General features: G+C 49.5%; 1 protein-coding gene across 1 annotated transcript; it reads right to left on the bottom strand.

Moving 5' to 3' along the window:
- Positions 1-554: 554 nt before the first annotated feature.
- Positions 555-20751, bottom strand: LOC144133924 (uncharacterized). Its single transcript, XM_077666976.1, has 7 exons — positions 20649-20751; positions 14408-14542; positions 11664-11696; positions 9447-9464; positions 7566-7778; positions 4776-4943; positions 555-879 (listed from the first exon to the last, which is right to left on the bottom strand). The coding sequence occupies exons 1-7, from the start codon at positions 20749-20751 to the stop codon at positions 692-694; spliced, it is 858 nt and encodes a 285-aa protein (XP_077523102.1). The 3' UTR covers positions 555-691.
- Positions 20752-21927: the final 1176 nt, after the last annotated feature.

Here is a 21927-nt window from a genome sequence, read left to right as displayed (position 1 = left end):
TTCGTATCCTATATTCCGTCTATTCAGTGCCCGCGTCTCTTAAGCACATGTTATACATTAGCAGGCAGGGAACTCATGGCCGCAAGTGACATGAAACACGAACTTGGGGGGATGTCAGAACTCCCGGCGCGGCAAACGAGCTAGGCTGAGTCAGCGACGGGCTAACTGGACGGCCATTGAATCAGAGCTGAGGCCTACCATCCGAGGCGCATTCATTCCCGCCATCCAGAATTCTGGCTTACTCGGCGGCCACGCGGACAGCCCTACTCGAGGTGATGCAAGGACACGACGTTACGAGACTATTATGCGCCGGCCGGAGCGGGAAGACTAATGTACACTATATCATTTTTATGTTGAAATAATGATAGTATGCCTAGCTACCATACGCAAGCGTATCTGTGCCCGCGCGAAGCAAGAAAACGCACACAGCACACGCAACAGTAATCACCGCCAAAACTCGCACGAAAAACGTTTACTCTAACAATATTTACTTATCATGCAACAAGCTGAATACAAGGTTTAAATCATTATCTGTCCACGTCGCCAGGCTGTGGCCACAGCAGGTTCCGACCCACTTGTCGCTAAGCCTGCGTTGCGCCATCCGCCATGGCTGCACGGTGGAGGCTCCTCAAGGTGGGCAAGCGTCGCTCCGAGCCCGACGTGCGCAGCTAGCGGTCGCGCAGCGCGTCAGCTAGGCGCCAAGGCAGGCGTGGGCGCAGTCGCCGTACGTGTCGAACCGGTTTCGGCCGGCCAGGCACAGCTGCTCGAAGTGCTCGCACGCCCTGGTGAACGCGTTGAAGAACCAGCGCACTGCGCGAGACAGGTTGCCGCAGGACGCCGACACCGGAGGAGGGACGCACCGGTTCTGCGCGTAGTTCACTGCGACGCGCGTGCATTGCGTCAGTAGAGAGAGGGACGGCCGAGCACAACTCCTCTGAGCCTGGCAAGCCGCCGACTTGGATATAGAGGTCATTCATCAAGACCAGCAACACCAGTGACTAATTAACTGAGAAGCCGCCTTGGTGGCCCAGTGGTTATGGTGCCCGGCTGCTAACCCAAAGGACGCGGGTTCGAACCCGGTCACGGCAGTCGTATTTCGATGGAGGCGATATTCTATAGAGGCCCGTGCACAGTGCGATGTCAGTGCACCCTGAGTGGTTGGAATTTTCTGAGCCCTCGACTACGGCGTCCCTCATAACCTGGGTAGCTTTGGGACGTTAAACACAGTTAACGTAAACGTAATTAACTGAGCGACGAGGGCGACTGTCATCCGTCATCCTTTCATGAGTGTTCATACGCGTACATATGAACTCACAAATTAAACGAGAGAGTCAGCCTCCGCCCCTTGCTATATATGACCATACTGTCAGCCCGCAGGTGTCAATTGTGGAACGTGGCCGAAGTAGGATCTGGCTGACCGTTGCAGCGTCGTATATGGTACAGATACTTCCATCAAGACCCAGCTGTGCACTTTAAACACGAATACACCTATATGGCAGTAAAAAGTGGGTAAGCTGTCCTCTAGCGGAATACGCACAATTGGTAACAGAAACAAATTCTATCTTCACAACATGAGAAGTTCTAACAGTTATAAAAAAAATTTTGACCACGTTTCAATCCCCTCTAATTGTTAACAGCCAGATCTAAGATGACGCATTTAAAAGCCTCCTCTCTTTGCTAATTGTATCAAGCTACTAAGCCTTGCAGTGTTAACACACCTCCTTTGCCAGGAGTAAGCATGCCGTAGTATTTAGTGATCAAAATCTCTTCCGGAACTTGGGCAGCATACCCTGTCCCTAAAGGAGAGCGCGCTAGAGTAATGAGCGCTTACTCCCCTTTTTACTCAAATATAGGCTAATTCGCCTTAGACTGTCATTCGTCAGCGAGAGACCTCTGCCTTCAGCACTTCCGTCAATTTGTAAAGTTCCCGCAGTAGACTTCGATGGCCTTTTTTATTACTATATTGGCAACCTTCATTTTCACCCTCTTTCCTTCAGAACAACGTATATATATATATATATATATATATATATACACAGACAAGGCGAATGAAGTGAGGGGCTCGTTTGACAAACATATTAAGGAAGCCAACAGTCACCGAATTCAAGGTGCATAGGGGAATGTTTCTTTTTTCTTTTTAATATCTAGTGCCAATCAATTAGTTTTTTAAAAGAAAATTAATTATAAAGCAGCAGAAAAACAATCATGCCGCCGGTGGGATCTCAACCCACGACCTCCGCATATCGCGTCCGGTGCTCTTACCAACTGAGCTACGGCGACGGCTGTCCAATCTTCTGCTTTCGTGGGTATTTATGTTTTGCGTGTAAGCGAACCTTGAGAGTGTTCACCAGCGCCACCCTCGTCCATAGCGGTGGACGTAGCACGTCCTGTAATACCGCAAGTGTGACGTAGAACGTCATCTAACGGCGAGGGCGGAGACTGTGCGAGAGCCCTCTTATGCTACCTAAGGCATCAAGACTGCCAGAACCGAGACCCCCGTTAAGCTATTAGCAGACAAGGCGAATGAAGTGAGGGGCTCGTTTGACAAACATATTAAGGAAGCCAACAGTCACCGAATTCAAGGTGCATAGGGGAATGTTTCTTTTTTTTAATATCTAGTGCCAATCAATTAGTTTTTTAAAAGAAAATTAATTATAAAGCAGCAGAAAAACAATCATGCCGCCGGTGGGATCTCAACCCACGACCTCCGCATATCGCGTCCGGTGCTCTTACCAACTGAGCTACGGCGACGGCTGTCCAATCTGCTGCTTTCGTGGGTATTTATGTTTTGCGTGTAAGCGAACCTTGAGAGTGTTCACCAGCGCCACCCTCGTCCATAGCGGTGGACGTAGCACGTCCTGTAATACCGCAAGTGTGACGTAGAACGTCATCTAACGGCGAGGGCGGAGACTGTGCGAGAGCCCTCTTATGCTACCTAAGGCATCAAGACTGCCAGAACCGAGACCCCCGTTAAGCTATTAGCAGACAAGGCAAATGAAGTGAGGGGCTCGTTTGACAAACATATTAAGGAAGCCAACAGTCACCGAAATCAAGGTGCATAGGGGAATGTTTCTTTTTTTTAATATCTAGTGCCATATATATATATATATATATATATATATATATATATATATATATATATATATATATATATATATATATATATATATATATATATATATATACATGAATTAGCGCTCAGTATGACCTGCAACACGGCGGAGGTGACCTTACCGCGGTTTCCGGCTGACAGCTAACAAATGCACCATTGTGCACAGCCTATATTGGGAGCCAGCTGAGTGCATAGGTCTTCAGTAGCCCCGGCAAACTCGTACTGCTTCATCAAATCAGGATCTAGTGAGTATTGCAAATCATACAGGCGCGATAGTAGATGCAAACGACTATACAGACAAAGGCGGTTAATTTTTCCGGTTCGAACAGTGTGCGGCAATATGCAACCCACAAGTAGCCTGTATGAAGAACATGAGAGGACAAAAGCCGCCTTCAAGTCATCTGCCACTTAGCACACAAAATGCAACCTCTGCAGATTCGAATGGACGCTATACAAAACGAATATTCAGAAAAAGTTATATACGCGCAGGAACCGATATCGTATACCCACGGCTATAGCGAAACACAAAGAAAATATATCCGCATTGCATTGCTGTGACCCCAGATATGCATTCGTCAATGAGCTGGAAAGCTGGCTACACTGCACCAGCAACTACAGGGACGAAGTTCAGGAGCAGTGCTTCACTTGTGGCTTATTGACATCCATACCAGTAATGAAAGCATGTGCTGCATCGTCCTTCAACCGTACGGTGGGGACATACATGTGCAGATAAGGTGAAGCAGTAATCGTGCATACGTGTACGCTCACTGCCTTCGAGACTTCGCAGAACACAGAGCCTGTGACCGAAGCAGCCGCTTGGCGCGGAGGCTCCTAAACGCTTGGGCGCTGAAAAGAACAGCCATCAAACTTGCAGTAGTTTGCAATTACTTGCAATCAAATATACAATAGCCCAAACACACATGGCTCGATGAACGCGAAAATTTGGATTGCAAAATATCTAAGGCACTTACACGCCAGCGCGGTTTGTTTTACCGCGCCTGCATCCTTCATGAATCGTAAGAAAACCGGAATACTGCAATGATTAAAAAAATCACAGGCAATCAACGCGATTCATGCGGCAACTGTATGTGTTAGCTTTAGTGACCCTACTAGTGTGCGACCAATTTGTGCGCATGGAATGAATTCGCTCACACGAAGTCATTAAACTTTCGGTTTTCTAGTTTAAACTGGCATCGTTCAGTGGACAAGTGCAACCGTTTCAGAGCCGGGGAACACACGGCACATGTTCGACCACTTCAAAGAGTGAACGATAACTGAATGCCGCCGTGCTCCGACTGCGCTTTTCACCTCTCCGTCACCCATTCCCCTCCACACCACACTCTTCTCCTCCTCCTCTTACTGGCCACCGACCAAACTCGGACTGCGCTTTTCCCCTCTCCAGCATCCCTCGCATCTATACAACCTCCTCTCCCCTTCTTTGATTGGCCGCCGCGCCTATCCTCTCCACGTGACTCCTCCCACCTATTCCTCCCATCCGAGGCTTCAGGCGAATCGCATCACCGGGCGTTCTTGCTAAGACGGGGGTTCTAATGCTGTCGCATTAAAAAAAAATATGGACGGGCTCTGGTGAAGCATTCAAGCGCTTCCGTCTCTGGTAGTCCAGAAAAGAACTATGCCGCCGTGAGAAAGAGGATGCACTCACTGACACAGGCTAGCTCGCAGTCAGCTAGCGTCTGGAAAACGTATTGGGAGCCCCTGCACTCGCGCGTCTCGCCGCACCGACTCGGATCCAGAGGCACGTACGTGGCCACGGTGTCGTTGACGGTGCAGGGGGCCAGTCGGAGCTTGCGGCAGCCCGCCGGCAGGATCCCTGCGCCACACAGCCGCCACTCTGTAGAGTACTGTGAGGAGCATTTCACCTACAGTTCGTACACAAAAGCAGCAAGAGGAGAAAGCTTCGAGGGCACCTCGCACCTGTCAACCGTCGCTGCGACCTCGCACCGCGTGCGATATAACAGCCGCGAAGTATTGTTAGCCGAAACTTCTGTTGTCTTCACCTGCTGCGACCAGAGAGTTCGTGAGATAGCAGGCGACTGTAATACTTTCAAGTGAAGAGCCAACTGTGCAAACCAAGTGTTCATGCTTTCGGAGAAAGACGTCCGCTTTTAGGATGGTGCCTGCTAACGTTTGGTGTTTATGGCTTCCTTGTGGTACCTAAATACATGTAAAAAAAGAGCAATAGAAATTTCTTTTCTTTTCCACGACATGTATTTATTCCGAGCTTTGAAACGCTTTTGTTGCCAGTAAGCGCGCGCATAGTTTTCTCTTCCCTCTCGTTATTTCGCACTGCTGTGCCCATAATGATCTACTCTGACTCGCGTTGACTTAAGACAGTCGCTTAACGACGTGGCTCGTTACGTAAGCCCAGATTAGTAATTTTTCTACGCCAGATGAAGCGAGGCAGTGAAGCAAGAATCACCCTTCACAGAAAGAACGTGGCAGAACACGCTCTTTCCCCCACATCCCGCGCCGTGTCTCGGCGGCTATGGTGGTTTGCACATGGTCGCGTATTCGTTCCCCGGCAGCGGTGTCTACATTTGGATGGAGGCGAACCGAAATAGCATCTGCCCCGACGCTTTGAACTACGCCAGGGAACCTCCTGCTGCTACCACCACGGCGTATACCGTTAGCCATGCAAGGCGTAGCTTTGGTGCATACAAATAATCGTTATTGCCGTAAGACCTGCGTCCACTGCATGAGAAAGTGCGCTCCTAACAATCACCAGTTAGGCGTGTCCTGTGCCAGCTGCAGACACTCGATCTAAGCATTGTAATAGCAGGCACATAGCCAGGATCTTTTTTTTTTCTGGAGCGGCCGCGAAAATTCCTTATCGAAATGAACAGGGGGGGGGGGGGTCGCTGAGAGATGAAAGCCTGTGGAGGTCGCCCAGGAGGGCGACCGCGGCTACATTTATTGAGGGCTGCCGGAGATGAGAGTGCTGTGGTGCGGCGGCGGCGGCAGCGACCGGCCCTGGCCAAGGTCCCGAGCATTCTCCCCAGCACACAAGCCCACCAATAGCATTTTTAGGGGAATTAGAGGAGAGAGGTCGATTTAGGGGGGTGCCCCCCCCCCTCCACATTCTTGGGGTACTTGCTTGATGACTATAGTTCTAAGTGCTGCCAATAAAGTGAATAAGAATTTGGCAGAGGCACTTAAGACTGCTCACGTGAAAGCATTACTGTCCCTGGGTGCATTGACACCCTCCTACACACGCGCGCGCGCATGACACCACATGGGATACTTTAGGACGAACGGTTGCATCACAATTTTCATAAGAAAATTGGTTTTGGAGGAAAGGAAATTGCGCAGTAACTGTCTCACATATCTCGCTGGACACAGCCGCGCCTTAAGGGAAGAGGTAGAGAGTCTGGGAAGGCATACACTTGAAGGTGCATATGGTAGGTTCGAATCCCTGTCTCAAGCTGGCCTCCAATTTGAGCACATGTAAGCTATATGTAACGAGAAATCATATGACACCACCCGGAACGCTGTACGACGTTGCGTCACAGTTTTGGTACCAATGTTGCCGGGAAAACCGCCTCCACATTGAGGTCTCGCAAGGGAACAGCAGTTTACAAATGCTAGCGAGGTGCTGGAAGTGGTAAGGCAATACGTCTACTTAGGCCAGGTAGTGACCGTTGACCCGGAGCATGAGGGGGAAGTGACTAGAAGAATAAGATTGGGTTGGAGCGCATATGACAGGTTCTTTCAGATCATGAGTGGCAGTTTACCAATACCCCACAAGAGAAAAGTATACAACAGCTGCACCTTACCGGTACTCACCTACGGGGCAGAAACATCGAGGCTAACGAAAAGGGTTCTTAATTACAACGCAGCGAGCTATAGAAATGTAATATTAAGAGACTGGAAGCAGGCAGAGTGGGTGAGGGAACAAACGCGGGTTAATGACATCCTAGTCGAAATCAAGAGGAAGAAATGGGCTTGGGCAGGGCAAGTAATACGAAGGCAAGATAATAACGGAGTGAATCCCAAGAGAAGGAAAGCGTAGCAGGGGGCAGCAGAAAGTTAGGCGGGCGGGTGAGATTAAGAAGTTTGCGGGGATACGGTGGCCGCAGCTGGCAAAACACAGGGTTAATAGGAGAGACATGGAAGAGGCCTTTGCTCTGCAGTGGGCGCAGTAAGGATGATGACGATTATGATGATGATGGCGTTGGTGACGATGAATGCTTAGATAGATTACATTACCGCAGTGGTGGCCCAGCGACCCAGGGCCGCAGGGTACGCGCTGGTGCTCTAGTGGGTACGAGCATTCCCCATATCTGTGCTCGGCTTCTCTGGTTGGGAATGCTCGTAGTAATGGGAAACTGCCCCCACGTTGAGTAGACCGACCATTTCAGCGATTGCGCTGTTCGGCCAAGAAAATTAAAATCAGATCGCCATGCTCATCCAATCCGCTGCCGAGTATACTCACAATGGGGATTATTCGGGAATCTGGCGCATTCGCCGAAGCAGTCCGCTTGTGTGGCGAACAAGGCGGCTGTCTGGTGCAGGCACGGGATGGGCAGCGACTCCCTGGGCGTGCACGACTGCAGCTGCCGGTCGAAGTAGAAGAGGCTGTGCCCGGCAGAGGGCGCCGCGGAGGGAAGGCATGGCGCCCACCGGGGCTGCTCCAGGCACGGGGACGCTGCGGCGCAGGGTGGATAACCCGTCGGTGTGAATTTGGACATCTCAATCCAAGTCCGCGCTAACGCGAGTAGACTGCCTCACAAACCGGCACATTAGAAATGCTGAAGTGGCTGTTTTTCTGTCGCCCAGGAAGACGACACGACTATCCACACATTGCTGCCAGCAATACTTTATAAAGCACTGCCCGAGCTGTATATTTATATACCTCGTGCGTATTCTGTTTTCTGCATGTATTCAATGTCCACAGGAACAGCCGTGCGTTGCGTTAGTAATAAAGATGTACCCAAACGCTTTTAACCTTGGCTGCCTCAAAATTCATTTTTATATTTTTTCTTCGTGTGATATTGCCGCTGACGGAACGCTGATGCACGCGCCACGACTGCCGCGAAAAGCACTTATAACAGAGCCCTTGCGAGTTTGTCTCTGCTTAAGGTGCGTTTGTCTTAACTGTGGCTTTGTCACTCCATTGTCAGCAGTGATGGAATATATGACCCACTGACACCGTTTTCACCTTTTAACTGGTCGTCCAAGTACCTGCCAGCTTGCCCAAACGTAGTGGCTAACACGTAACACGAATACGCCCATATGGGAGTAAAGAGGTAGTAAGCTGTCCTCTAGTGCCCTCCTTTCTAGGGACAGGGTATGTTGCCCAAGTTCTTCCCTAGATGTTTCGATCATTAAACTTATACGGAATGCTTACTCTTGGCAACGGAGGCATATTGGCACTGCAGAGCATAGTAACTTGATGGTAATTAGCAATGACCCATGGGAAGAGGCCTTTAATCGCGGTACCAGAGGTTTTGGGGTTACTAAATAGAGTGAAACCTCGGTTAAAACCTCCGTAACTGATAGAACTTCACATGAATTTGACGGGAGAGTTAGTTTTCGTTGCCAACCCGAAGAATTCCGTATTTCGAAACGATGGAAATATATATCCCAGGGCTTCGGCACCATACTCTGACCACTAAAAGGAGTGCTATAGAGGGCAACTTACTCCCTATTTAGTCATTTCGTGTTTAGAGTGCATAGTTGGGAACTTAATTGTAGTGAAACCTAAGTTATTCCCCCCCCCCCCCCCAATGGAGCAGCAAAGCAGCACGAAGGGAGAAAGCTCCTCATTCCATTCTTAACTGGTCATCATCATCATCAGCCTGACTACGCCCACCGCAGGCTGCCTCTCCCCTCTCTCTCCAATCAACCCTGTCCTGTGCCAGCTGCGTCCACCCTATGCCTGCAAACTTCCTAATCTCATACGCCCACCTAACCTCCTTCCGCCCCCTGCTATGCTTGCCTTCTCTTGGAATCCACTCCGTTACCCTTAAGGACCAGCGGTTGTCTTGGCTTCACATTACATGCCCTGCCCAAGCCCATTTCTGTACCTGCACTGGCACCGACCGACAAAGACGGCGCGACCTCCGTGGCACGCCCAGTGCTTCTCGTCACACTCGCAACCATAGCCTGAGTCGAGTTTGCTACAAGACAAAGGCCATAACAAGGCCGACGCGACCCAGTGGTGTCACACAGGCCCGACAGCGGAACCGAAAGAGGTCTTCGTTATGAGGCTGGACACCGCCGCGACCCGTCTCCCAGCTGTTGGGTCACCAAATCTGCACACACGGTTGTCACGAACGAAAAACGACTTAAAATAGCAGAATCTAGCGCTTACCTTCCGTGGCTATCTGGACTGAAAAAAAAAGAGAAAAATCTGCGATAAAAGCACGCCCACTATAGAAGTTCAACTTTTCCAGGGACCGGATATGTGCCGCGCCGAAAAAGAACGCCGGCGAATACGGATAATGGGAACGGGTGCCATCTGTGGCAAAGAATGCTGCAAAACCTGAGTGCCCGCTGCAACACACTTGTTTAGTTCTGTCCTAACAGCTGGTCGACACGCTTACATCCTCACTGTATTTTCTTAAGTAGCGGTTTCTTAGCCGTCGTCATTCGCAGTTGATGGAGGCTCCGGCTGGCTACCAGCATGTACAGAAGTCAACCGGCAAAAGGGACAGCTTGAGTTAGCTATACTATGCCTCACTCATACCGGTTGGTGCAGCGGGCGAGTTCGTCTAGAGAGAGAGAGAGAACAAGTTTAATTTCCTCCAGAAAAGACGTTTCTCCCCGCCCCCGGCACGCAAGCCTGGGAGGCGGGGAGTTGCGCTTCCGTGGTTAGAGGCTGGCTGGCAGTACTTGACTGGTAGCGACCTCTTCCGCCAGGCGGATGGTGGTGCGCTGGAGCTCAGGGTCCAGGCTTGTTAGTAGGGTCTCCCAGGCTTCTCTACTGTCAATATTTTTGCCTGCCCTGGGAGAATTTGGGCACTCCCAAGTCACGTGGTCGAGGGTCCCTCTCGCCCCACAGTCCATACCGGGTTAGTAAATGTATTGGTTTGTAGCCGCCTCCACACGACAGCTTCTCTATTGTTTAATTTTGGGTCTGGTGGGGGTTCTGGGGTGGGGGAACAGAACTGGCGTACGTGCCCATCAAGGGGATTTTCCTAAGGCAGGTAATTTCCAACTTGTGTACACAGCGCGTTACTTCGTAGAGCCAACATGAAAAAAAAGCAATACAAAACAAGAACTAGAAAGGGGCAGTGAGTTAGTAGTCCTTTTTTGAAGAAAGGAAATGGTGCAGTAATTCTCACTTCCCGGTGGACACTTCAACCGCGCCGTGAGCGAAATGGAAGAAGGTGGAAGTGAAATAAGAGGCACCGTAGTGGAGGGCTCCGGAGTAAAATTTCGACCTACTGGGGACCTTTAAAGGGACCCTAAAATGATTTTGAGGGGCATATTGCAGTGCAACAGATCAGTAGAGGCGGTCTTTGTGGGTATTCGAGTAAAATTTGAAAGCTCTGCGTGGACTCTATAATTTAGAACGAATTTTTAAAAATCGCTGCTCGTAGTAGCTCGCTACCGATTAGGATGACACACCTCACCGCTGGTCCCCTACCCCGATGATATCAGCGGGTAGATAAGCCAGCCTCCAAGCTCGCTCCGTCTGCCCACTGACATCATCGGAGAAGGGGAGCGGGTAGTGAAGTGCGTCATCCTAATCTGTAGCGAGCTACTACTAGCAGCGATTTAAAAAAATGGCAGGGGTTTAGCTCTGGTTAAACCGGGAATGACGCGATAGCTACAGCTGGCCGAGTGTACTTGCTCAGTAGAACTGCAAAGTCAGTCTTTCGCCGCTCCGTTTCGCTGGGCATTCCTTCATCTTCGCCCTACTTGACACGGCGCATGCGCACAGCTGTGGCAGCTCGGTTTCGCCGGCGCGCCGCGCCGCCGGCACCAGCAGCTGCTCCGCTCCACGTGGCTGGTCACGTGACCAACCAGGTGACGAACCACGTGAACAGCCACGGCGCCGCGCCGCCGGCAGCTGCTCCGCACCACGTGACCAATCAAGTGACAGCCCGGCAGCGAAGGGGTGGCGGCGCCGCCACCGCCATGGCGCCGCCACGCTGAAGGCTCGAAATGCTACCGTAATGTAGCTGCAAAATTCATTATAAATTATAGGGTACACGCAGAGCTTTCAAACTTAACTCCAGTATCCAGAAAGACCACCTCTACTGACCTGATGTACTAGAATATGCCCATCGAAATCATTTCAGGGTCCCTTTAACGAGCACTGACATCGCACATCACACGGCCGGGCGCCTTTTTGCGTTTTGTCTCCATCTGAAGGTGGCCAGTGATGAGAGGCAGGCGTTGCAAACAGTAACAGGTGATGGGAGACGAGACGAAGGCGGCAGTGAGGTGACGAGTAACTTGGAAAGCAATATATACTCACCCGTTGCCGTTTTGCCTGAAACGCGCAGCGGAAAGCGGTGAACGGCTGAGAAGTTCGCCATTAGCGCGACGGTCGCAAGCTGCGTGAAGCGCATGCACTTACGGTCCTTGAAAGGCGTGAATAGGTGCGTCTCTTCTGCAACGAAGGGGAAACAGCAGTTAACGTTTTAATACTGGGCTAGTTGAGCGTGTAAATGAGAAAGACAGTAATCAAAACGCCTTCTTTTATTTACTATTTCACACTGCGGACTTAAACAGGGAAGGCATAACAGTTAGAATTGAAAGCAGTAACTGCAAATATGCTGGTAATTCGATGCAACGCTGCAGTTAAAGAATTCCAATCGATAACTGTCCGCGAATTAAACTACTACTAATATTAACCACTTCACGTGAATTATTAGCGTATGAGTTTAGTCGACGTGGTCAAATACGTGGACACATACGTCTCATTGCGTATTACGAATTTTCAATGTTTAGAGCTAATATGGTAAACGTCAAGTACTCGTCACCAGCCCCCAGGTATTTTTCCACGGTGCGGATGATGTATACGAAGAGCAACTTCATCGGCAGCTTCTCCTGAATTGTTTCTGTTAAATAACACTTAAGCCGTGATAACAGGATATTTGTGTCTTATGGCCTGGCCGTCTCACTATACATCTCACTATACAAGGCAAATGAAGTGAGGGGCTCGTTTGACAAACGTATTAAGGAAGCGAACAGTCACCGAAATCAAGGTGCATAGGGAAATGTCTTTTTTAATATCTAGTGCCAATCAATTAGTTTTTTAAAAGAAAATTACTTATAAAGCAGCAGAAAAAACAACCATGCCGCCGGTGGGATCCGAACCCACGACCTCCGAATATCGCGTCCGGTGCTCTTACCAACTGAGCTACGGCGACGGCTGTCCAATCTGCTGCTTTCGTGGGTATTTATGTTTTGCGTGTAAGCGAACCTTGAGAGTGTTCATCAGCGCCACCCTCGTCCATAGCGGTGGACGTAGCACATCCTGTAATACCGCAAGTGTGACGTAGAACGTCATCTAACGGCGAGGGCGGAAACTGTGCGAGAGCCCTCTTATGCTACCTATAGCATCAAGACTGCCAGAACCGAGACCCCCGTTAAGCTATTAGCAGACAAGGCAAATGAAGTGAGGGGCTCGTTTGACAAACATATTAAGGAAGCCAACAGTCACCGAAATCAAGGTGCATAGGGGAATGTTTCTTTTTTTTTAATATCTAGTGCCAATAAATTGGTTTTTTAAAAGAAAATTACTTATAAAGCAGCAGAAAAAACAAACATGCCGCCGGTGGGATCGGAACCCACGACCTCCGAATATCGCGTCCGGTGCTCTTACCTACTGAGCTACGGCGACGGCTGTCCAATCTGCTGCTTTCGTGGGTATTTATGTTTTGCGTGTAAGCGAACCTTGAGAGTGTTCACCAGCGCCACCCTCGTCCATACCGGTGGACGTAGCACGTCCTGTAATACCGCAAGTGTGACGTAGAACGTCATCTAACGGCGAGGGCGGAAACTGTGCGAGAGCCCTCTTATGCTACCTATGGCATCAAGGTTGTTTTTTCTGCTCTTTATAAGTAATTTTCTTTAAAAAAACTAATTGATTGGCACTAGATATTAAAAAAAAGAAACATTCCCCTATGCACCTTGATTTCGGTGACTGTTGGCTTCCTTAATATATATATATATATATATATATATATATATATATATATATATATATATATATATATATATATATATATATATATATATATATATATATATATATATATATATATATATATATGGGAATACCATTCCCGAAACTGCTGGCACAGAAACCTTTAAAATGAACAGTCGCGTTTGTCGTACTACTGTACTTATACTTGTAAACTGGCGCATTGGAACACCTACTATATATATATAGTATATATAGTATACTACCAGAACCGAGACCCTCGTTAAGCCAATAGCAGACAAAGCTAAGGAAATGAGGGGCTCGTTTGACAAACTTATGAAGGGAGCCAACAGTCACCGTAACCAAGGTGCATAGGGGAATGTTTAATTTTTTTTTTAATGTGTAGTGCTGATCAGTGGGATAATAATACTTCGATTAATATATCGCTTAAAGAAAATTACTTACAAAGCAGCAGAATAAACAACCTCTCTCGGTTCTGGCAGTCTTGATGCCATAGGTAGCATAAGAGGGCTCTCGCACAGTTTCCGCCCTCACCGTTAAATAGGGTGAAGCGAACAGACATATTTCGAGAAATGAAAACAAATAGCTGAGCCACCACGTTTCGACCTTGAGCCTCAATGTCCGCCCGAGCTCCGTGCGCTGGCTGTAGAGAGATTTAGCATAGCGCAATTCGCTTCCCTGGGCACATGCTCTGAGTGCACCATGGTCCTGACGCGTTGGGCATGCGCGCAGTTGGCCGGCACTTAGCGCCATCTGGCGCCCTAAGGAAGATCTGCGCATGAGCGGTGGCTCCGCCGCGAATCGCGCTATGCTAAATGTCCTATAATCGGGCTGCTCATTTAGTTTATGGGGGTTTAACGTCCCAATGCGACTAAGGCCATGAGAGACGCCGTAGTGAAGGGCTACGGAAATTTTGACCACCTGGTGTTCTTTAACTTGCACCGACATCGCACAGCACACGGGCCTCTAGAATTTCGCCTCCATCGAAATTCGACCGCCGCGGCCGGGATCGAACCCGCGTCTTTCGGGCCACCAGCCGAGCGCCATTACCACTCAGCCACCGAGGCGGGGTAGGCTGCCCATTTACGGCTGCATGGCTAATCCGCTCCGCGTCCAGCAGCGTTCTTGCAGCTTGGACGATGAGGGCTCACCGATGAAGACGTATATGATGAGCACGGCGGCGCCCAGGGCGGCCACGGGCAGGCAGTAGGTGAAGGCGCACAGGGCCATGTACTCGCGCGTAGACGACACCCGCTGGGTGCAGCTGCGCCAGCAGGGGACATTTCCTTGGTTGGTTTCGTACGTGCAAAAGAACGTTGCCATGCACCGCCGCGTGACATATATGCAAACAACTTTGTCATGTCTCACCTGATAAGGGACCACTTTATTCATTTCGAAGCTTCGACTAGTATACTTGCTGAATTGGAAGAATACAATTCGTCAGTTATCTATTGTGCAGATGGATGTCATCGTCGATGAAATCGGTTTTGTCTTCGTACGTGTCACAAACTCAGTGAAAGACGGTTTATCTTAGGCGTGATTTGAAGTAGGTCCGCGTACGAAATTAGTACGGGCGGAGTTTGCTGCAACGGAGCGAACAGAAGACAGGACAGAGGACGATAAAGAACCCAAGTAAAACAGCGCTAGGCTCTTCCTTTTCCGTTTCGACGCTGTATTCGAGTTGTGCGTAAGACAGAAGCAAATAAACACGGCGCCTGCTTCGCTCCAATTCCAGATTGCATCAGAATTTTTTGGCATCGACAGTTTATAAGTGGAAATCCTGCTTTCATTCATTTGGCTTTAAAAGATGACACCCCTTCCACTGCACCAAACCTGTGCTCACACCTAAAGGTAACATATCATGTGCTTCAGGGCCTCGATTGATATGCGTCATCGTCACCACCAGCCCATAATAGGTCCACTAATGAGCAAAGACATCTCCCATATAGTTGAGTTTCCCCTTCCGGTGGCGATGAGAGGAAACTACTTGATGATGAAATCGGGGTTTCTTGATGACCCGGTGGTTCTACTCGCAAACATTCACATTACTCAAGGAAAGGAGAAGGTTAACTATTTATTTACAACATAGGTAAAAAAACGAGAAGAAGCAAAGCAAGGAGAAAACTATTTACATGACTAAATCGTGGATCAGACGAATTCAGCCCCCGCTCAACCCAGAGCGCTTGGTTTTAAACCCTCTGTCTCTGCCCTTAGCGGGGACAGCAACCAATAAGATAACAAACGACCCATCTCGCCAATCAGTGGTTAGGGAAAGGAAAATAAGGTCCGCCCACTGATCAGAGATTGGGGAAAAAGTTCTGATTAAAACATTTGGGAAGGAGGTTTCAAATAACCACACAAACAACACAAATGCGACTTCCGTTCCCCACGCCACCCACGGCACCACAGATGCTAGAAACATGTGCCGACGAGGCGATGACTCAGGTTGTTGACAGCAACAAAGAGAACACTGTCGTTAAGGGAATAATCCGTTTCCTGGTCACCCAGCACTCGGTCCCCACCCAGCTGTATCTCTCCCGCATCGCCAAAGTCTCGTCACCTCTTGACGACGCACACATGTCGACAGCTGTATCTGGTTAGGCTTTTTCAAGGCGGATTATGCCCGAGGCGGCGCGGGTAAACAAGGACGTCCGCTGCAAGACGGAGGAAGTAGAGACCAGACGGCTCCCTTTGATGCGGCACGCGGCGCCGACACTGGCGCGGCCTTTCTCAGTCTTCGTTCGAAGAACGGTCAGCGAACTCCACACATATTATCTCTGATTAGCCGTGTCCAGCTAATCAGTGGTCACGGGAGGATCTCTCTCTCCTAGCAAAATACCTTAACTTCATATCCTCACTTGGCTCTCTGCCACCCTATGCAACCTCTTTTAATGCAAGAGCATTAAAATCTTTATCAGTAAAAAAAGTGTCCCGTCGGTCATAAAATTCATCAATTGGCTGGAGGCAAGTGCCGTGAAGAGACCGGAAGTCACATCATTTCCGGTATGGGCATCAGCAGCTTCTAGCGTCATCGCATTGAGAAAAATTGGACTAGACACTTAAGCTCCGCCTTAAGGCTATGACGCGATAGCGTATTGGGATAATTTCCATATATGTAGAAGGTCATTCTCTACTTTACATTAATAGATCACTGGGAGTCCTCATACCTCTCCTGGCTCAGTGGTTAAGTGATGCACCGCATCCCTGCGACGGCAGGTGCTCTCAGCGGTGGCCTTGTGCGGCCCAGGTTGCTCTTCCCGGGCTATAGCAATCATTAATTTAACTGCCACGCTTGAAAGTTTTTCTCACTATCCGATGAGCAGGTTGTGATGACGCTGCAAGGCCACGTGACCAAGGTGGCCCACCTGCCTCCTAGGTCGCTCTCTGGGCACCACCTGCCAGAGTCATGCTCGTGATTTTCCGTTCACAAAGCAAACGCCGACACCAAATTTTCTGGACAACGGGGCTTTTAACGCTGCAGCGTTAATACGTAAGGCAACTGAGTATCGCTGTGAATTGTTTGATTTCCTGTTCTTGTGGCGCCATTGAGATTGCGAAGCATGTTCCTGCGGTATGCCCTGTATATGCATGCGTTGGCCGCTTCCTTGGCGGTGGCAGCGGTGAAAATCTTTTATTGCACACTAAAGAGAATTATGGACCCCTAGTGGGGGCCCACTCACTAGGTGGTGTACCTATAGTCCAGGACCCCATTGGTCGAATCTTCCTTGGAACGTTTCCAGAACAGGCCACTATCGGATGACCTCGTACTGTGAGCCTGGCCGGTGCAATGGCAAACTGCGCAGGCAACGCGGGCTCTTCTACGTTTCTTGCGCAGCAGGAGTCTCTAACCGCGGTTGTGATAAGCTGCTCTCCTGACGTGGTTGCATATATATTCCATGTCTGTTCCATCCGCATCGTCGCTCATCATAACCTTCTTTAATCTTCTTTTCCCCTTCCGCAGCAGCGGGTCAGATGATGAATGATCCTTCTGATCGACCGCTCTGCCTTTCTCTCAAACCTAGCCAGGGTATGCGCCAAAAACACAGCGTGGGGTGCCGCCCATTATGCAGCCAGGTTAAGGCAGGAAATTCGCTCAGGCTCCTTGATGGGTCAATTACCCGCTGTGCGATGATTACTTATCGATTCGAATCAGCAGACATAGCACTCACAACATAGCCGCAGTGAAGCAAAAACAATCAAGTAGCTTTTGATGCTGCAACAATAATGTCGTGCACGGATAAATAGCCAGCTAAATAAGCCACTTAACTGCTATTTAGGTAACTGAACAGGCCACTTACTAAACTAATCGCGTAAATGAGATACTCGGTAATCTTCAGCGTGAGCTCATGACATTTATTTTGTTATCATTTATTTGTTTTCAACTCTCTAAGAGCCTCGAAGGGCATTACGTGGATGGGGAGGAAGGGAAGGGGGGGGGGGTTGCGAAAAAATTTCTAGTTTCCAGGCGTTCAGTGACATATAGGTAGTATCAAGTCAGTTTAGCATTAAGAAGATGCACTGCACTTATTTCCCAACAAAATGTGTCGGTATACTTACGGCACTGAAAGAAAATTGGACAAATAAAACGGCAGTGTTAGACAGATTTAGCTAAAATGTCGTTAGTAAAAGCCGCAGCTTTATGACATAACGAAGCTACGGGTGAGCAGTGCGCATACGCGCAAGGAAGCATTGGCTTCTTCTCGATCAGGTGACTGACCAGCGTTTGTTTTCTGTCCAGTTTTTTTTTTGGATTCACACATGGAGACAAGAATTATTTGGCGCGTGCAGAGACCATGAGAACGCAGTGATTTCACGTATAATATTGTTACAAGCCGAACACGAGCCAATACAACGGCATCGCAAGGGTTGACATAGCACTGTTAAGTTCTCTAAATCTTCACAAATGAATGGAAACCACCGTATATATGCATACACCATGCATGGACCCGAAATCAGAGTATAGCATATATGTGTCGCTTTAGAACGGTTGTGAGTGGTTATGAGCCGACACACCCTCTCAAGATCACTGCCGCCCACTGCAGCACATCGCTCCAAAAAGGTAACCCCGTCCTTTGCCAGCATCAGTCAGCCTATCCTCGCAAACTTCTCAACTCATCCGCCCACCGAATTTTCTGCCGCCCGTTGCTACACTTGCCTTGTTATCCAGTCCAGTACACGCTCCGCCCAAGCCCGTTTTTTCTTCTCGATGTCGATGCTCTAATATACGCTGTGACATTCCTTGTGTGTGCTACGAGGTACATTCCTTGTGTGTGCTACGAGGTACATTCCTTGTGTGTGCTACGAGGTACATTCCTTGTGTGTGCTACGAGGTACATTCCTTGGGTGTGCTACGAGGTTCCGAGTTCGACGGCGCGGCGTAGACGGAGACCCAGATGACAGCGGCATCATCAATTACCCAGGCATGCTCTTTGAGTGACGGCCAGAACGAAGGGGTTTAAGCCCAACCGGACCCGCCGCCGCCGCCGCGGGGAAACAGGCTTTATCCTCCCCAATTGGCGTGGCGGTTCCAGGGGCGGCCCTCCCGAGCACATTCCAGGACAAGGGAACTGTCAGCGATCCAGAGCGCGCCTTACCTTGAGGAGCGAGTGTCAGTTGATGGATGAAGAATGGAGGCCGGTGACCCGCGGGAACTGTCAGCGGGCCAGAGCGCGCCGTACCACAGCCGACGCTATGCGCTACCGCGAAGACAACCTTCTTTCCCTCGGACTCAACACGTGAGGGGAGCGAGACTATAAGTGCGGTGGTATGTTTGTGCGCCCAAGTGAAAGCCCTAGCCCCCCCTCCTTCCCCTCCGGCGTGGGCGTCCTCACCCTAGGGAGTGTGGAGAAGAGGATATAAAAATCGACAAGCAGTACGGAAGAGGAACGCTGAGGACGACATCGTTCGCCAAGAGGGCCTTCAGCGCCGAAGCCCGACGGCGTGCAGCTTCTGCCAGCAACCGCTCGAGCCCAACTCCGGAGCCACTCCATCGCCCCCATGAAGTCGTCGGCACGTAAGCTCGGACGCCCCAGCCTCTGATGTATAATCTTAATCATGTGTAATTATTGAATATACCTGTTTGTTTAAACTGAGCCATACGGTGTCTCTTTGCCTCTCCGTCCCGTGTGGACCTGCGCATTATGGGGGTCATCACAACGCGCTAACTGGGGATGGTAATAAGTCGTGCTTTTATTAGACCTATAAACAGCACAAGAGGCGTCCAGTTACGGCTGATGGTAGAAGCGTGCTTCGTTATTTTCATTTTTTTTACAGTACGCATACAAGCACGATTCTTCCGCGGCAAGGGGGGAAGCCAGCAATGGGGACGATGTAGCCGCCGAGCAGCAAGCATCCTCGCTGATAAAGCAATAATAACGCGCCAGGTGCGGCGGGGCGCGAGTGCCTGCGTGGTAAGCTGTGATAACCGCGCAGCTAACTCCCGCTGGGTGGTGTGCTTGAAACCAGCCTCAAACAGATGTCCTTGCCTGACACAATGCGAATGGGGCGCTTACTCGGGTGGGATACGGCTATATGGAGGCTTTACACGGTATTTCTTCTGACGGTGCCCCGTTTCCTGTGGTTTATATTTTGGACGGGACCACTACATGTGCTGGCAGCCGCAAAAATAGCCCGCAGAGAGCTTTGCCTGCAGTTTGACCCCATTGGCTGACTTCGCTCATGTCACGGCACACAACCGATGAAGCAATACTGCCGGCAGAATACCACGCATAAGAAGATTCTGGCAGCCGCTATCAAAGCTAGCCCCAAAAAATTAAGAATGCTACCTAAAGGCAACACTATCCAGGAGAAAACAAATATTGATTTGTCCTGCATTCTTTTTCCATATATAAAAAAGGACCAAAAATTCCTTCTCGAGGTGTTGTACACGTCACGTGACAACAGAAAGCCATTAAGACGACACTGCCGGTACTCTGTTCTTCGGGCGATTCTACCGGAAGGAAGGCCTCAGACGTTGCTGGCACATACCCACCACGGGGGAGTGGCCAATACACAGGAGGTTAATTGCCGGATACAGAAAAGTTTTGGCGGGAAAAGGAGTGGTAATAGTATGTAGTCTGATAGATTGGAAGACGGAAGGACAGGGGTCCTGTTAACTTGGAGATCGAGGACGGGACAATGGCTTAATGTGCATAATAGTATACAATGCCTGTAATGTTTAAATTTCGTACTGACTGATTCTACCGACTGCCGGCAACGTAGTCACTTCCTTTCTTTTTCTCTTTCCAAACCATGTGGCCACTGTAACGTGCCAAACCATAAACTATATAGTGGAATTCAGGGCCTGCCCCTGGCTTCGCATCCGGTTGCTGGCAAGGACAGAACGCATTCCTCTCTTGCCATGTACCACCATGTGGCACCGAGGTGGCTCACCATGGATGCCCCACTCTTCGGGTGGCGGCAGAGGAGCTTCCGGCAGCTGCGCCTGCTGACGCTGCAGAGTTGACGAGGTCGTGGTGAGCGTCCTCTGTGCCATGACCTACCCTCTTTCTTCTTCTTCTTCTTCTCCTTAGTAAACATGGCACATACCCACGCCGGGTTATTGGCGAAGGTTCAGTGGATAATCCCAAAGAGGCATTTGCGTGGGGAAAAATAGGCGTCGGAAGAACAAATCAATATACAAATTAGAAAAGTCAAATGAATTAAAGAAATATGAATTACCAGGAATAAAATCGACCATTTTTGGACACGCGACAACATTTTGTATACAACTAACAAGGTAACCGATTAGTTGCACTTATGTAATCATAAAGTTAGCCGCGAACACTGCTTAACAGGAATTCCTTGGCGCTCGCACCGAACGAGCAAAGACCTGGAAGAGACAGAGGGAGTCCTAACCACGAAATAGGGACCTCCAAATACTGTTTTCTTTGAACTGCGAACCGCCGGCAAGAGAGAAAATGATCTATTGTTTAAACTTGCCCACATGAACACAAAGGTTTGTCGCAGCGAACCCACATCTCCATAAGTAAAAATTTAAGTGAGGGATTCTGCATCGCAGAAGCGTCACTGACACCTCGCAAAGCCTTGATTTACACCAACGGATATTCCATGGGAACTTTAAGTGGTGAAAATCCACGGTACTGAGCAATGGATCACTCGGGTTGGCTGAAATATGTTGGAAGCGCTAGAAACTTCACCTCGTTAGCCACTTCCACCTTCAGCCACCTCGTTAAAATAGACGCCCGAATGCCCAGGTACACAGGCAAAGCGGATCTCACGCACTGTGCGCGGAACAAAAACCTAAGCGAACGATTCAATAAGGATTTTCCCAAATTTTGGAGAGATTTACACCACCCTCTTTCTCGGTTTCGCTTCTTCCTCTTAAAACATGGCAGATATTCACATACCCACTTGGCCAAGCCGTAGTGGCATAAACAAGGAAATTTCCATAGGAGATTACGACAATCCCGGCTTCGCTTCTTATTCCGCCTCCTTCTCTCCCGGGTTTGGGGCTCCGGCCACGTCGAAAATGGTGAACAAGCTACAGAAAGAGGAACTACGGCAAAGACAACGTCAATCGAATTCGCTCTGTACTGAAGCGCAGTAAAGAGCTCGGCAATAGCGGTGGTGGACTTATGGGAAGCAAGAGGGAGGTCGCTCCCACCCAAGCAAGAAATTTTATGTAGGAAAACCATGTTCAGCCGCTGAA

This window comes from Amblyomma americanum, chromosome 5, assembly GCF_052857255.1.
Source record: "Amblyomma americanum isolate KBUSLIRL-KWMA chromosome 5, ASM5285725v1, whole genome shotgun sequence".
NCBI classification, from domain to species: Eukaryota; Metazoa; Arthropoda; class Arachnida; order Ixodida; family Ixodidae; genus Amblyomma; species Amblyomma americanum.
This window is presented reverse-complemented; position numbering and strand designations above follow the sequence as displayed.

What these genes read in the sequence shown, in the direction of transcription:
- LOC144133924 (XM_077666976.1), bottom strand. Translation starts at nt 20,751, where the DNA reads ATGGCACAGAGGACGCTCACCACGACCTCGTCAACTCTGCAGCGTCAG. An exon ending in CGAAGAGTGGGGCATCCATG is followed by an intron (nt 14,543 to 20,648) that starts GTGAGCCACCTC and finishes AAACCAACCAAG; the next exon opens with GAAATGTCCCCTGCTGGCGC. An exon ending in CATCATATACGTCTTCATCG is followed by an intron (nt 11,697 to 14,407) that starts GTGAGCCCTCAT and finishes CCTTCGTTGCAG; the next exon opens with AAGAGACGCACCTATTCACG.